The sequence below is a fragment of the Phoenix dactylifera genome, chromosome 3, assembly GCF_051530095.1.
Source record: "Phoenix dactylifera cultivar Ajwa chromosome 3, Ajwa_hap1_PhDact_Kaust_v1.1, whole genome shotgun sequence".
NCBI classification, from domain to species: domain Eukaryota; kingdom Viridiplantae; phylum Streptophyta; class Magnoliopsida; order Arecales; family Arecaceae; genus Phoenix; species Phoenix dactylifera.
The window spans coordinates 40,380,483-40,397,042 of NC_143192.1; the positions used below are offsets into that span (position 1 = coordinate 40,380,483).

The 16,560-nt window shown below is 35.4% G+C and overlaps 1 protein-coding gene across 3 annotated transcripts; it reads left to right on the top strand.

Annotated features, from left to right (window-relative positions):
• Positions 1-1,111: 1,111 nt before the first annotated feature.
• LOC103703537 (UMP-CMP kinase) lies at positions 1,112-16,560 on the top strand. Of its 3 annotated transcripts, XM_008786417.5 has the most exons (9): positions 1,112-1,397; positions 6,636-6,689; positions 6,982-7,033; positions 8,517-8,634; positions 8,737-8,893; positions 11,521-11,601; positions 11,707-11,814; positions 12,832-12,896; positions 15,927-16,560. In XM_008786417.5, the coding sequence occupies exons 1-9, from the start codon at positions 1,314-1,316 to the stop codon at positions 15,931-15,933; spliced, it is 726 nt and encodes a 241-aa protein (XP_008784639.4). In that variant the 5' UTR covers positions 1,112-1,313; the 3' UTR covers positions 15,934-16,560. The 3 variants fall into 3 exon arrangements, with proteins under 3 accessions (XP_008784639.4, XP_088574518.2, XP_088574517.1); XM_088718392.2 differs by lacking the exon at positions 11,707-11,814 and having other exon boundaries at positions 15,927-16,503; XM_088718391.2 differs by lacking the exon at positions 15,927-16,560 and having other exon boundaries at positions 1,129-1,397; positions 12,802-12,892.

Here is a 16,560-nt window from a genome sequence, read left to right on the forward strand (position 1 = left end):
AAAGCTAGTTTTAAACCTGAGAAGCAACTTATTAGTTGGAAACAACCATGGTAGCCTCATCTTAGCATCTAAATAAGAAATATCATATATAATAGGAGGCAAAGAATTCCTCTGCATCATCGATTGATACAAGGCCACCAGCACATTGATACCATAAAATGGAATTCTATCATAAGAACGCAAAATCAAAATTTTTCGCTGGAGACTGCCGTGAAAGAGCAAATAAAAATGTTTTTGTTTACAACAATATTTTTTAATAAAAATTATTTAGTACATCAAAATTTTTTCTTCGGGCGGAACAGTTTTTTTTTGAAAAAAATTGATTTTGAAAAATTATTATTCCATTTTATAATAGCTGCTGTAACACTAAATAAGGATTATTACAACAGCTATTATCCTTTCCCGTCATTATTCTATAATGCATGCAAAACGTAATGGCTCTCCAAATGCATTATTAAAACGGCCTAGGTACACGATACCGATGGTATTCTAGGAGCCCCCACCTCCTAGTTTTTTTAAGGTAAACTTCGATGGCAGTGTCTCAGAGGATGACTGCAGATGCGGGATGGGCTTTGTGATTAAAAACCATGACTCCAGATTGATTGCAGCCGGAGGCCGGCGTATCTTTGATAAGTCAGTCTCAGTGGTGGAGCTGTGTGCGGCATGGAAGAGCCTTATCCATGCCAAAGTGCACCTGGGTGCGCGACGGATATTTCTTGAGGACGACTCAGCTATAGTGATCGACTGGATCCAGAGCGGGCGTGTCATGATAGACTTGCACCCCTTAGGCAGTGATATTTATCACCTTTTGGAGGAGTCTGATTTCTTCAATGTCATACATATATTTCGAGAAGCAAATAATGCGGCAGACTGGATCGCCTCCTTTGCAGCACATCACTCAAAAGACGTCACTTGGGAGGTATTGGAGCAAGTGCCATTGGCACTGGAGTGTATTTTATATTGTGACTACTTCAGACATACTCATGGCTGTATGTAGTGAGGTGCCGGTATGCGGAAAAAAAAAAAACACCCCATTTTATTTTAAACCATGGGACTGTTTTTGGGTTGGGTCAGGTTTAAAATCAGGTCAGGTCCGTTCTTTACTCTTCCCAGAGGCGCAAAGAAAAAAACACTGAGAGGTGACGCCGACGCCTGTTTCACGGGAGGCGGATCGAGGCCAAGAAAGAAGAAAAAAAAAAGAAAAACGCCTCAGAGACAGACAGACAGACACAGAGAGAGAGAGAGAGAGAGAGAGAGAAGAGAGAGAGAGAGAGAGAGAGAGAGAGGTGTGGGCTCGGCTTTGATTAGCGGAGATGTGGAGACGGGCGGCGTTCTTTTCCACATGGATCTCCTGTTCTTCTTCTTCTTCTTCCACCAGCTCCTTGCACCACCAGTGGGTCAGTAATTCCATCTCCTTTTTTCTTCTTATTTTTGGTATTATATAGCTGCCAATGGGGACAACCAAGAGATCTTGGAGGATCTCAAAAAGGCTCTTTGTTTTTCAAGAATCATCGTCTTTTTGTTAAAAGATCAAAAAAAGGAAAGAAAAGAATGTTGTGTCCATGCTATTAGAGAAAATTTCTTATATGGGTTCTTGAATGATGCAGAGATAGATAGGGTAAGTTAATCTCCATGGGCTTCGAAGATCTCGTTTCAAGATTAGGTTCTCTCGGAAAAGGTTATGATGGATTCTTGTTTCCTCCTAATTTCCCTTGCTTCAGATATAACAGAAAAGATTAATTTGAGGAGTATAAGGGGCTGCTTAGTCTGTGTATATTCATACGAAGCTTTGGAAATTTTGGGCTGCCATTGCTCGACCTGACATCGTTAAAGATTAGAGTATGGTTACTTCCTGTTTGAGTATAGCTATCGCTGAGCATTTACGTTGTTTGAGGAATTGACTTAAAGTCGTAGCACATGGATGGGTTTTATTGTGTTTATGTCAAGATACTTCTGATAATTGTACCGAAGAGAGGATATGATCACCAGATACATGGACGACTGGCTGGTTCTGTACCCTAAACGGTTCCCTTATTTATTAGCAGCATAAGATGGCATTTGAAATACCTTATACGATCAACAATGATGGAAACAGTCATGCTGAATAATTAGAACAACGAGTAGTATATATTTGAAGGATGGAGGTGAAATAAAGGACATGCAATAAATGTTTCATGCAATTTTCTTTCTTAGCTGAATCTACCTTAAAATGCTGTATCAATATGTGGTAAGTCATGATATTAACCTTCTTGCGAATTCAAAAAATAATAAAAAAAAAAATGCATATCTGTCAAATATTATGTTTGCAAATGTCATCTTATCCTTTTGACATTATCCCTACTGCATGAGACAGGGATTATGGCGAATAGCCTTGTAGTTCATGAGAACAATACTTAAGCTTGCACAAATCTATTGACCTGTCAACGAGCTTTGTATGATTCTGGAACCCTTTTTTCCACACATGGTGACTCGTAGTAAAGGTTATTTCTTGAATAACAGCTTATCCAGGTTCACTTTTTATCTGTCTTATGAAACTTACAAAATTGATTTGCTTTTGTATATTCAGAGTACACAGGTTTCATGAATATGAGAATTGACAGTGTGAGATAGCTAGTGCTAACAATGGATTCTGTAGGTCTAACTGGCTTGAGTAAATAGCTGTGCATGTTATAAACCAAGAAAGGGACCCTAGCAGTTTGCCATTCGATATGCTAGTCTAATCAAAAATTAAATGGCGTCTTTTCAGATAGGGTGCACCTGAAATTGTGACCTTTATTATGCTCAACAACAATAGTTTCACTTTCAGTAATTGCTTGGAGTTGTCAGTCACAACTTGGTATCTTTGGTGTTGAAAAAGAAGCTCATATTATTTATAGAACATTAATTGGCTTGTTCTAGAACATTCTGAGAGAAGGAGGGTGTTTTTTGGGGGGTGGGGAGTAAATCAGAGAATGTAGACTTTTAAGGGTCGTGTGCACCTTAAAAATAGATAACTAGGAACACAACCTAGTTCAAGGAGATATTAATTTTTATTATATTTCAAAAGCAAATAAACTGCCTATCCAAACTTGCATAATCCATCAGGTAACATCATCTCTGGTCTCTGAATGAATAATTGGGTCAAGTCTATGGCCAACCACTTATATTCAAGGCTTAAAACCCAAACTGATAATGAGAAACCACATTTAATCATTTGTCCATCTATACTCCATCCACTCCTACAGTGGGTTGATCGGTTCCATTTCTAATCTCTCCTAGATTAGGAGCTTAAATCAGGAGGGATCCAACTATTGTATTAAATAATTATGCATCATGCCTCTTTCCTCTATGCGTATTGAGCCATGCTTTATGCTACCTTATGGGTTTTAGAACTACTGCAGTAGCACATAAGTTTTGCTCATAAGTATTGGTCCCAATAAGTTTTGATGTAGTGTTATAAAAGATCATGCAATCTCAGGCGTGGGCAGCATCATTCAAGATAAACTTGTGTGCAAACTAGAGGAGATATATTGTATTGACATGATTGTAGCAACATACTGTCATTGTTACAAAGGATCACCCCGGTGATACACAAGCCTCAGAACACTTATGTGTCACTTGGACCATATTCGTACATACAAAACTTACACATACAAACACACACATATGTATGTATGTATACAAACAACATACATTTATTCATGTATGTATGTATCGATGCATGCGTGCGTCCATCTCTGTGTGTGACCACATGCACACATGCAAAACTTTATATATATGTTATATATATATATAGAGAGAGAGGGGGGGGAGGTGAATTGAGTTTCTCACGGCAAGATATGGGACTAGATCCAACCGGTTCTCCAGCCATTGAATGAGCATGAATCTCAATGCTCCAATGCCCCCTAGTATACTCCTCTCTCTTTCATTTTGTCATCGTAAAAGGAAACAAAGAAGAAAATATCAAAATGAAGAGAGGAGTACGATCCTCCCTCGGAAGCAATAGGAAATTAGGAATGTACTTGTGCTTTATTGGGTTTTTCTTTTTCATGATATTAAAATAATCATAATCCCTTGGTTACTATGGAAGCCCATTCAACTTTGTCATCCAAGCCTAGGATCTTATGTACACAAGTTATCATATCCTGGATGTCTTTAGGGAGGACCTCCAGGGAGGTGGTTCCTTGGCCTCTGCCACCATGACCAAAGAAAGTCGACCGGTCTTAGAGAAAAGCACAGAATGGGTAGACCTCTAAGAGAGAGAGAGAGCTCCAAGAGAGAGGGACAAAAAGAGCGCAGCGGAGGGTGGGCCTCTTTGAGAGAGAGAGAGAGAGAGAGAGAGAGAGAGAGAGAGAAGGGGGAGAATGGGGGTATCTTTGAGATGAGAGAGAAAGGAAGAGAGAGTAGCAGAAGAAAAAGGGAGATGGAGAAATAGACAGAGAGCAGAGAAGGGAGAGAATGAGGGAGAGAGCAGAGGAGAGCGAAAAAGAGAGAGGGGGAGAGAGCAAGGGAGGTAGCATGGAGAGAGGGATAGTCGTACACCTCTCTCGATTTGATATTTTTCTTTTTTTCCTCCTTTTGGGTGTTAGAGCATTGAGATCCATGCTCATCTTGTGGCTAAGGAATTGGCTGGACCCAGTCCCAGATCTAGTTGTAAGGAGCCCAGTTCACCTCTATATCTATTTATATATGTATGTATGCATGTATGTTGATAGGTGCCCACACGCACATAAATATGTAAATGTTTATTATATATAAACATAAATATGTGAATATGTGTGTATACACATTTAATAGGTTAATGCATACTCGTGTATGCACATGTATATATGGATACATGCATATATTTATAGGTCTGTTACAGAGATTTTTTATATTTTATACATGTGCATATTATTTTATTATTTATATGTGCATATTTGTATTTTCACGTTATATGTTAATGGTACATATGTTTTATACATTTTTTTTCTTGAGGTTTCTTTATGTAAAGGAGATGGACGTTAATAAGGGATTAAGATATGACAAACCAAAGATGCACAAAATAAAAATTAGTTTGTATTAGAAATAATCAACATATCGGAAAGTTAAGGTTAAACAGGTGGCTATGAGAAGGTATTGATTCAAAAACCTGGACCAAAATTCTAATACCCAGCAAGAGTAAAGACCCAGGGATGTCAACAGTCTGTCACTTGAGCTTAGACAACAATAGCATAAGTCTTATCTTTACTATTTTAAATTTATTGGTCCAGTATAAATATAAGCTTCGATATATCATATTCTGTGAACTACAATATAAAGTGATATTTATTGTTTATTTTCACTAGGTATGCCTTAAGATATTTTAAGATGTCAATTTATAGAAATGGCACAAAAATCTGGCCATATAGATGAAGTTGTTGAATCAAAAATTGATTAAGTGACTTTTACTTAGGGTCTTTTCTGGGCTATTTGACAACTATGCTTTATACAATAAAAACAAAAAAAATGGAACAGACTGACCAGAGAAGATTAGTTATATAAACAAGAAGAATATCTATGATGTTTCAGGCTACCTTTTGTATGCTTAGGTGCTAAGTGGAAGACAGCTAGTTATATAAAACAAGAAGAATATCTATGATGTTTCAGGCCACCTTTTGTATGCTTAGGTGCTAAGTGGAAGACAGCCAACTTTCCCTAGAAAGTAGGGCATTGGATCTGTTTTTGCCCAAATATGATACTTGACTAGATGTTTCATTTGTTCATGTGCATCTTGATTTGGTGAACATAACAAGGGAAATTAATGGCATGTGATGGGGGTTGGCCCGTATGTATGTTTAGAGTAATTGCGAACTAAAGTATTTGAGATGTGGTAGAGTTTGATTCATATGTAAATTTAAAGTTCTAATTTATAAACTGGATTGGTTATGCCAAAATCCAATGAATTCTAGATGAAGGCCATATGAAGTGACAACTTGCTCTCACAATTCTATAATTAGAATCGTCTATATTGATCATGTGGGTATATGGTGTTCACTTTATGAATAGACCACTTTTCATAATTGTCAAACATCACTTAGCTTTAAGAATGTGTAAGGTATCTTCCGAATTAACGAGTTTATTTTATTTCATTTCACATACTCATCCAGTTTGCCTACCCCCTGCAAAGTTTTTTTTTACAAGAAAAGACCATCTCCTTCATATTTGCAAAAATGGAACACATGTATTCTTTTGGTAGAATTGGTTCATTTTGAACTTTAGAGGACCATTGAACCCCTTCCCTCATGACTGCTTGTAAACACATTTTTACATGTGCATAGACCTGTATAATGTGTGCATTAATTACTGACATGCGTGCATTGACTAATGTAAATATGTGCATGCATCTTAGAGGAAGGACATAATGGTCGAAAAAGTGCAAAATAGACTTATCTGCATAAAAAAAAGGGATATTAAAATAATGTGGACTCTTTCTGCAAATCCCCCTTGCAAAAGATAATGTGGTATACTAATATGTATAATCAACAAAATCACCTAGTGATGTGCATGTTTTCCTTATCAGGACATCTATCATTTTCTTGTCTTATATTTTTTTTCATTTAAATGGTCTTTGTTTATATTTTTTAACTTTGTTGATTTCTAGCTTTTGATTATCTTTTTCTGAATTTTAAATGCAGATACCAAATGGCTTGAAGTTTGTGGAACTCTTTACTACAGAAATTGTGAAGTTGGTATATTTGTATATTCAAGATATTGTTTTCTGGTATTTAGTTATGAAATCTATAGATGCATGCTATGATTTATGTTTGATAATATTATTGTATGCTTCAATCCATCTGCTAATTCATGATTTTTAATTTTTTTTGAGTGCCAAGTCTTTTGTGACTAATAATATTGAAGTGTCCTAATATCAGTTTTGGGATTTGTTTATTTCGTGCTATAAATGTTCTTTTGTTAAATACCTGGTAACACTTGCATATTTATATGTAGCCATTTGATGACCTCTTTTTTCTTTTGATGTAGGCAAAAGAGGGTGCCTCTAATCAAAGAAGTCCTTTTATAACTTTTGTCTTGGGTAAGTTGTTTTTTTTTTTTTTTTGATGATAACAAAATTAGCTTGTTATGAGATAGCCATTTTTCTTTTTGAAACTGCAAAGTGCAGAGACTTAATTTGTTGTTTTGACCTGAAACTTTTTTTGTACTTTTCTGATATGTTCACAGGTGTACTTCACTTGTGTCATAGATACTTGTTGATCAAGAAAAGAGGAGTAGTTCTTTTCCTTAACTTAACATAGATTACTTTAAATATATCTTGAAGTCATGTAGAGGGTGGGCCGTGTTGCAATGGTAAGGTTGTTCCATTGTGACCTGAGTCTTACAGATTCGAAATATGGAAACAGCCTCTCTGCATGTATGTTTCACATCTTTCTTGATTATAACGATATTATTTTATTATTTAATGACAATCTAACACATGAAAATTTGAACATCTACAAGATTTACTTCTGTAGGATAGCCAAGACTATGTCAAGAATTTACTTCTCTGGATTTCTTTGGAAACCCAATATTTGAATTCTGCCAATTCTTCTCAAAGCTTGCAAAATTCAACTTTATTACTTGGAAAATTCTTTTTGGAATTTTAATAAATGACAGAAAGCAACATAAATTGTCCATGTATTTAATAAATCTGGCTGCATAATTCAGTTTCAGTTAAAAGTTGGAGTTGAGTCTGGCATGGTTCATGCCAAGACTGAAATGTTTTGCCTTCTGCTTTGGAGCTTCAGCTGAAACTTTTAAGCCATTTTTCTTATTTCTTATATTTGCTTTGTCCCAACTGTTGGGGCCAGCTTCATGGATCTATTTGCCGAGCTTTCCTATATAGAGCCTTTTCTGACATTCATGTGTATCAAACTTGGATACATTTCACAGCTTGACTATTTTTTTTCCAGAAAAAAAAGGGCTGTCAGCTTAACATTAGCCCTCCACCTTTCTCTTATTGGCTTGAGACCGGCAATGCTAGGGTTATTTATATGAACGATAAACGTAATCCCAACTCCAGAATATTGCATTTTTATCAGTAGCTGAGTAAATTTAACTTCATCTACTATATAATGAACACGAGATGAATTCCACTAAATCTAATGGAAAATATTCTGTTGATTGCTTGGAGTAGTATCTAATTCTCTTAATAGTTTCCATCTTTCCCTTTTTTTGGTTAAAATTTATCCATAGCACCCTTTTATCTTTAACTGTAAACACCCTAGCTTGACAGAAGTTTGTCCTTAATAGTTGGATGTCAACAATGTTTGAATATTTTCTATATCATATTGCACATTACAAGTGTAATTGTCATTCAGATTAGATGGCTTGATTTCATGTTCACTTATAGAGCTATCGGATTCTCTTTATTCTTTTTGTGTTTTTTTTGTTTTGCTCATCCCCCATGCAAGCAAGTTTTATGCTTGAAGTTTCCTTTCTCAAATTTAAGTCTGGTTTTATTAGAACATGTACATGGTGTAATTACTGTTTGTTTAATCAATTATTTGACTTTGTTCAAGGTGGTCCTGGGAGTGGCAAAGGGACGCAATGTGTAAAAATCGCAGAAACCTTTGGATTTGCACATCTAAGTGCTGGTGACCTGTTGAGAAAGGAAATGTCCTCTGATAATGAAAACAGGTATATGGCGGCATTGATATTTCATTGTACTTGGATTTTAGTATGATATCAACTAGAAATTTTCAATATGCTTTGACGAGCTTCTGGGCTGTCGCTTTACAGAGCAATGATCTGGGACATAATCAAGGAAGGAAAGATTGTTCCCTCAGAAATAACAGTCAATTTGATCCGCAGAGCAATTGAATCAAGCAAGAACCATAAAATTCTAATTGATGGTTTTCCTCGGAGTGATGAAAATCGAATTGCTTTTGAACGAATAGTGAGTTTCTACCTTCCATGCATAATTGGTCAACAAATTTATGTTTTTTGTGTTTTACTAATAATTGTATCATCTTAACACTACCTCTGTATGTTTGTTGAAAGTTGTTTTGAAATTTTTGGTACATGTCCTCTGCAAAAAAAAAAAAACTTCTGTGAGAGCTCTTGAAGAACTAGACAGCTTGTAATTATTAATCTTCATTCTTATCATTGGGTCAACTAGAATACAAAATGCACCATCTCTACCTATGAGGAAAAAAGGTTCTCTTCTAGACAATTAGAATGTGTATTAACAGTGAGATACCATTTAAAAAATCATTACCATGCTAAAAGCTATATGCTATATCATTAGTATAGACCCTAAAAATCTTGCTTTGCCATTTATTCCCATTTAGAGAAGCATCATCTTTCTCTGTGAACCTACACCACCCCTTCTCCTTGCTTTAATTAATTTGGACTTCCTGGTTTGCATCTTTGCTTTTGGGTCTCTTCATTTGAAACTCTGGATGGACCTCATTGCTGCTGCTTAAACCTTTGTCCAAATAATCTCTTACTCAGCAAGCCTTATCCCATTTATCTATTTCTTTTCTATATAGAGGGAGCATGATAAATTGAGGTTTAAGAACATTTATGATCTATGTCAACAGTTCACCTTCCAGTGAATATCTTTGAAAAGTTGATGTTGCAATGCTTCCAAATCTCTTTTTTTTGGGGGGGTTAAAGCAGGCTAGGCCCAAAGGAGGGTTCATGGGTAGGCTGGGCAGGATTTTTTTTTTTTTTTTTGTGGTTGGAGTGGGGCGAGGAGCTAGTTTTTGCATCATGAATTGTACAATCTTAAGTCTTAATCCTTTTGAAATTTCATGAATGCCATAGAACATTCAAATTCATTGGGATATGATTGGAGAAGCACAAAAGGGATGGTAGAGCCTAAAGCATACATCTAAGAAATTTCTAATATTTCATCACAGTCGAGAATAATATGGAGAAAATTTTTGGTCATTCAGTTTCTTTTGTGCCCTACCATTTACATTGTAGATTTGGTGCTGAAAGTGCTAGAGAGATCTTATTGTTTCTACACACTGAGCCCACTTCTGTCCTCATGTTCTTCCAAATATTTTCAAAGCTCACAAAATCTAAGTTTTCTTTGAAATTTCAAGTAAATTTTTCCTGGCATTTCGGTAAACCAAGTATTGACAAAATTGACATAGATATCTTGTATATATATTGACTTCGTTTTGATAAGCCGATTTCAGCCAAAACCCCGACGCTGGCCCTTGTCTTGGATTGGCACCACTTGAAACCAGAAATATTTTAATTTTGATTTACTGCATTTGCAGTCCGAGCAAAACATTAAATCATGTATTAAAAGAGCAAGGCTTATCTAAGTTGACAAAATTCCAGGTAATTTCGGATGCTTAATATTTTCCAAAATAAGGGTTTGGTTCAGATGGACAGCTGTATTTTTAGGCTGTTATCCAACCTGGAATCGATGGGAACTTGAACCTGATACTTCAGAACCCTCTGTTGTGGTTTAAAAGATAATCCAACTAGGCCAAGTTACTGGAAGATAATTTTCATTCCTATTTAGAGGCAAGCTTCATTATGATATTTACATTGCTACTTTTGCTAGTAAACTGAATATATAGATTGGCTTGAACTGTGAATTCATTTAAAAGATAATCCTACTATGCTAAATTGCATGTGCCCCTTTTAGAGGATAGACTTGGTTTGTATCCTGAAGTTGAAGCTTATTGATGCTTAACTGATCATTTTAACTAGTAAATGTCGAATCAGGATGTCTCTGAATAGGGTAAATTATTTGTCTTTATGTGTTTGTCCATTTATGCTTGTTCGAAGAACTCCTAAGCATGATGGTTTAAGGATTTGCTTCTAATGATAGTCATTTCAATATTAACAGAGATATATAGGTTTTTATCAAATGGGAATTAATTATAAATCACTGTGCATTTCATTGGAGGAAATCTTGTCTTGTGGAAGGGTGAAAAACAGAATTTGGCTGGAAGATCTAAGATATACATAGAGTGCAAAGCCATGGAATGTACCTGTGAACTGATGTGACTATTGGTAGTCCTCGGAGTTGTGTTTTCAGTCTTTTGACGAACAGGTTACTCTACAAGTTTTCTCCTATCTATAATTTCTGAAATGGACTAGGCATTTAACTATAGAATATCATGGGGTCCAGTTACGATTGATATATTTGATCATAAACAAAAAGCTATTCAAATAAGAAACTTCTGCAAATGTAATAAATGAGCATATGGCGTTATATGTTTGGGTATTTTAACTTATTTTCTGGCACAAACATTTATATGATTGTGTTTCTATGATGATATGATTCCTGCATCGTCACATGGTTGTTGGGTAATGCTTTTTGCAAATTCTTGCCTCTTCTTCCTAAATATAGTGCTTCATGATGTTCACATCATGTGCTGTGCAGATTGGTTCTGGTACCTTATTTGCTGAGAACAATATTTGCATGATTGCATTGTCATGATGATTTGACTCCTGCATCATAACATGGTTGATGGCTATTACTATCTTGCAAGTTTATGCCTCTTCTTAATATAAAAAGACTGCTTTATAATCTTCACTTTTTCTGCAATGCAGGTTGGAGTAGAACCAGACCTTGTTCTCTTCTTTGACTGCCCAGAGGAGGAAATGGTGAAACGAGTGCTAAACCGTAATCAGGTTGGTTTAGCAACTTTGAATGCAATCTCAAGGAATTCAGAATCTCCTTCATATCTCATTTGAAGTGGAGTTGTTCCATTGTAATATCTGGTTATTTCTGATCAGGGGAGAATTGATGATAATATTGAGACGATAAAGAAACGACTTAAAGTGTTTGAGAAATTAAATCTTCCTGTTATTAACCATTACTCTGCAAAGGGAAAAGTTTACAAGGTAATTTGAAAATGTTCTTTTTTGCATTTTTGTCGTTCTTGGATATGAATCTGTGATGATATTTCTTTTGCATTTTGAAGTTCTTGGACCAATTCTACCTCTAGTTGTGTGCTAAACTGAGTCCTTCGCCTTTTCTTATCAAAGAATGTCATGAATTTGAATTTATTTTTTGTCTGTAGTTTAAGATCATTCTCACTCAGTTCTACCAGTAGACAAGCTCCTTTAAGTTCATATGCTTGCCATTCTTTTAGACCATTTCTGACTGTGAGTTTCTGGTTAATAGATAGATATCTTTGTTTTAATGGTTCAAGATATTTAGTTGTTCCTTTTTCAAGATCTTTTTATTTAAAACATTAAGAAATTAATGCAAAATGATTCATTTACAAGGGTTTGCAATGGACACCGATTCTTCTATGTGAATAGACCTTCTTCTTATCTGTCACTTTTAATTTGCTAATATCTGTTAAATTTCTAATCATGCAAATCATTGATCCCTAGACTTTCTCCTGTTTTTTGGACCATTGCAACCAGATTTTGACTTCATTTAGCATCTGCTAGTAGTCCAACCGTTCAAATGTTCATGCCAGTGTTGCTTACCAGGAACACTAATTTTCAGGAAATTGACATTTTAAGAACCTCTGTAAATATTTATTGTGCTGTCACCCGAACAGGTTTTTATGTAAACTTACTTTTGAAGATGCTCTCTTTTTTTCAAACTAAAGATCTCAGTTAATTTATTCCTGTCTGCCTGGTTTGTCGTCAGATTTTACTGGTTTCAATTGCCATGATTTGGACCGGATTGCCTGTGACTATTTCTTCACAACATGCCTCTGCACCATCCATAATTTCATTAAAGTTTGAAAATTGTTGATTTTTACAGCTAATGTTCTCTTGTAGTCCATCCTTAAGTAGTATACATGCAATCTGAGGTTATGCATGTGATATATATAAGCTAAAGAATTAACCATTTCTTAACCTTTATTCCAGCTGTAACTATAATGAATATCATGCCTGCAGATCAATGCAGAGGGAACTACGGATGAGATTTTTGAAAAAGTTCGTCCCCTGTTTGCTTCCTTAAGGTATCAGACTGTGTGTGTCATACAGTAATCAAATCCTATTTATTATTCATTATTTATTTTGTATTGCACATAGTTGATTGGTTAAACTAAACATGCAGATTATTTATTTTCTTGGGGTGGATGAACAATAATTAGATTGGACAATTTGTAATCCAAAAGAAAAAAAGGTTGGCTATAGTAATGATTAAGGCAAGGTCTTCACTTAAGTACCAGACCTCATACCTATAACTTACTGGTACGGTCAATTGGTACAGTACCCACCTGTTAGGTACGCTATTGGAGTCAAGACAGCAGTTGTACCATATGTCACTGTGAGAGTACATCAAGTCCTTGTACCTTACTGGTACCATACCTTGTCAATTCAGCACACCTTGTACAGCTGTTGCAGGTTGATATTGCAAATATTGGATTGAAGTCAAGCTACTCCCTATACTATCTCTTTAGCACTAACAAGAAAAAATTAAAGTTATTCCCTAAAATTATTTGTAGCTTGGCTTCAAATTTTTTCAAAACCCTGGGTTACTTGGCTAAGAATATGTATTTTTTTTATCACCTTGTATGATCAACGTAGGGCTACTAAGTTGTTTTCTGTCATTCTTTCTCTAGTTAATTGGTAGTTTGGTATGTCATAAACAAGAAAAAGAATATAAAAGTGATAATAAAAAGGCACAATGTTCAACTCATTGTGAAAAGACTAAATATAATGAGAAGACAAGTAATGTGCCATAACCACAACAGTTTTTTTATGCATATTTTAATTTATTTTGTCATCAAGGAATAATCTGGAAATACAATTTGAGATAAGACAAATACATAAATGTTACTAAATTTAAATGGGCCTCGGGATGAGTCATTAAATATGAAATTTGAGAAATCATTGGTGTGGTGGCTGTGGCCTTTTTTTTGCACCTTCTTTAGCAACAGCATTCCCACCATGATCTTCAAATTAGTCTTCTGTTTTGTCAATTTTAGTGTAAATATGGAATAAACAATTAAGGGGATCCCTGTAATTTGGACTCTACTATTCCTTGTTTTGTAAATCGTACCTTGCTGCATTCCCCTCTATACTACTGTAAGATGAAAAAATGGATGCTCTTATACAAGTTGCAAAGATTAAAATTTTCCATTTTTCCATAATTATGCACATTGGATCACACTAGGAGTAATTATGATACATAAGCATAATCATCAAGCCTTGACCCGTCATTTTGGGGTTGGCTTTGAATTCTTATCTGCCAAGATGACAGTCCTTGTTATGAATGGTTATGCTTTTGTTATTGAATATTACACCAAAGGGTGGGCTTTGGCACAACAGTAAGGTTGCTCCATTGTGACCTAAGTGTCGATGGTTCAAAAAGTGGAAACAACCTCTCGCATACGGGGATAAGATTGTATACATCTGACTCTCCAACCTGTAATGGCAGGAACCCCTTACCCTTTCTTTTACTGAATTCTACACTATATAGTATAATCCTTTCTGACATCCTACAACCATGTTACCTTTGATCTTGCTTTGATATTTACAACTCTTTACAAATTTGAGAACTCTCCATATCAAGGCCGCCTTAGACTTTTGTCACACATGCCTGTACCATATCTCTACATTTTCATTATTGTTACATTGATCTTGTTCTGTTAAGCCTTGTTCATTGACTAACATTCAAATGATATGATACTGCAAGCCTTTTGTCCTTTTTTCTTTTTTTTATTAGATATGTCTTCATCTATCTCTCCACCAATGTTTCTAGCCAAGATATTGGTTAGTATTGGTATTGTGCACTCACCAATACAATGATCTAAAATCTAGTACATTATTATCTCGGCTGACAACTGACATATATTTAGATATTGGTCTATGTGATATCAATAGATCAACTAAGATTTTTCAGTCAATCTTTTATTATCTTAAGTTGTTTTTTAAGTATTAAATGTTCAAATCAATGTCTTAAATTGGCAATTGATCTTAGGTTTACTATCTGAGGCAATATTTCAGTATCTTGCTTCTGATACATTGACCAACATCTCAGAGCATTTCAGTTGTTTGCATATTTTCACAACCTACCATCTTGGCCAGGATAAACTAAGATCTTGGTTGATCTCAGTATCAGCCACCAAGTGAGATGGCTGAGATCTGTAGTTTCAAAAAGTTTGATATCCATTATTTCTTTAAATAATAAATTGAACATAACAAATCTGGCTGCACTATTTTGTAGTTGAAACTATATTATGCTTGCTGCTCAATAGGAAAAAAAAATGCTGCATTGGCCAATTGACTAGCAGACAACGTTAACAGGAAGTTCCTGGACAAAAGAAATTTGGAAGATAAAAATCTAGATTGCTGATTTCCTTTGGATCAAATGAAGCTTCAACCATGCAAACTGGGACTTGCCTTAGTGGTCACACCTCTCTACTTACAGGTCTAGGTTTTGATTCTTAGGTGCTGCATCCCAAAAGATCTGGACCTGAGTAATTAAATTGCAGTTCGAGTCTCAGTTTGTGTGGAAAAAAAAAGGGTTAAAGCTTCAACCCTCTGATCTACCGGCCATTATTGATATTGGTATGCTCCTGCAAAAGAAACCTATTAGGACACTTCATTGAAATTTTAAAATCCATCAAATTTATCCCAAAATTGATAATAAATCAATAAAATATTGATGTCTAAACTCACTTTAGTTTCTCTAATCAAATGTATTTGTTTGCACTGAAGATCAACAATCCTAATGTTTAGTCTGTAACAAACATGAAAGGCTTACAAGTTGTGTACTTCTCAACTGATAGCATATTATATCTGGCTGATTTGGTGCAATTGATTGCATATACGTTCACTTGATAAAAGCTCTGTAATTTGTTGTGCTAGTTTTTACTTGAAAATTTCGTACCTTTCATGTAGGGCCTTTTTTAAGAAACTATAAATATCTGTTGTCTTATTTTTGGTATAGGAAAAAATAATCACATGATTTTAGTAAGGATTATGAGTAATTTAATAGATGTTACTTACTTTGAATGACTTGTTCTTGCGTCCTTGCACAGCATCTGATGAATATGAAAGATTATGAGGACTCCAAGAAATGGTGAGGGAAAAGCAGGAGGTTGACCCTAATTTTTGTTTGGGGATTCCCCTCCTTGTGTGCTGCATGCTCATCTTTTTCCTGTAGCGGAACAAGTGACAATAAATGGGTTTAATCCCGTTTCGTGTCCTCTCTTCTTCCTCTTGTTTTTTTTTTTTTCTGGCCTTTTCCTTTTGGGGGTCGGGTCGGGTCGGGGAGGGGAGGCGCTACTTTTTGCATTGCGAATTGTACAATATTAACCCTTTGAAATTCCATTAATGCCCTAGAACACTTGAACTCTGTGTAATAGGATGTGATTGGAGAAGCACAAAAAGGATGGTAAGCGCTAAAAGCATACGTCTAAGACATTATTCTAATGGTGCATTTAGTAGAGAACAATATGGAGAAAATTTTTAGTGTTTCTGTTGCTTTTGTGCGCTACCATTTACATTGTAGTTTTGCTGCGGGAAGTGTTAAGAGAGATCTTATTGTTACTAAACAATAAGAGTTTATCTTATTGTTTAAGTATTTATCTTGATGTGATTTGCTATAGTTTCCAATTCCTGAGTGTTTAGCTTGTTACTTGAATTAATCAGAGTTTTAGAGCCCTTCATTCA

Coding starts and splice junctions, on each gene's coding strand:
- LOC103703537 (XM_008786417.5), top strand. CDS start 1,314: ATGTGGAGACGGGCGGCGTTCTTTTCCACATGGATCTCCTGTTCTTCT. Junction 8,635..8,736: donor TCCTCTGATAATGAAAACAG/GTATATGGCGGC, acceptor GTCGCTTTACAG/AGCAATGATCTGGGACATAA. Junction 8,894..11,520: donor GAATTGCTTTTGAACGAATA/GTGAGTTTCTAC, acceptor TCTGCAATGCAG/GTTGGAGTAGAACCAGACCT.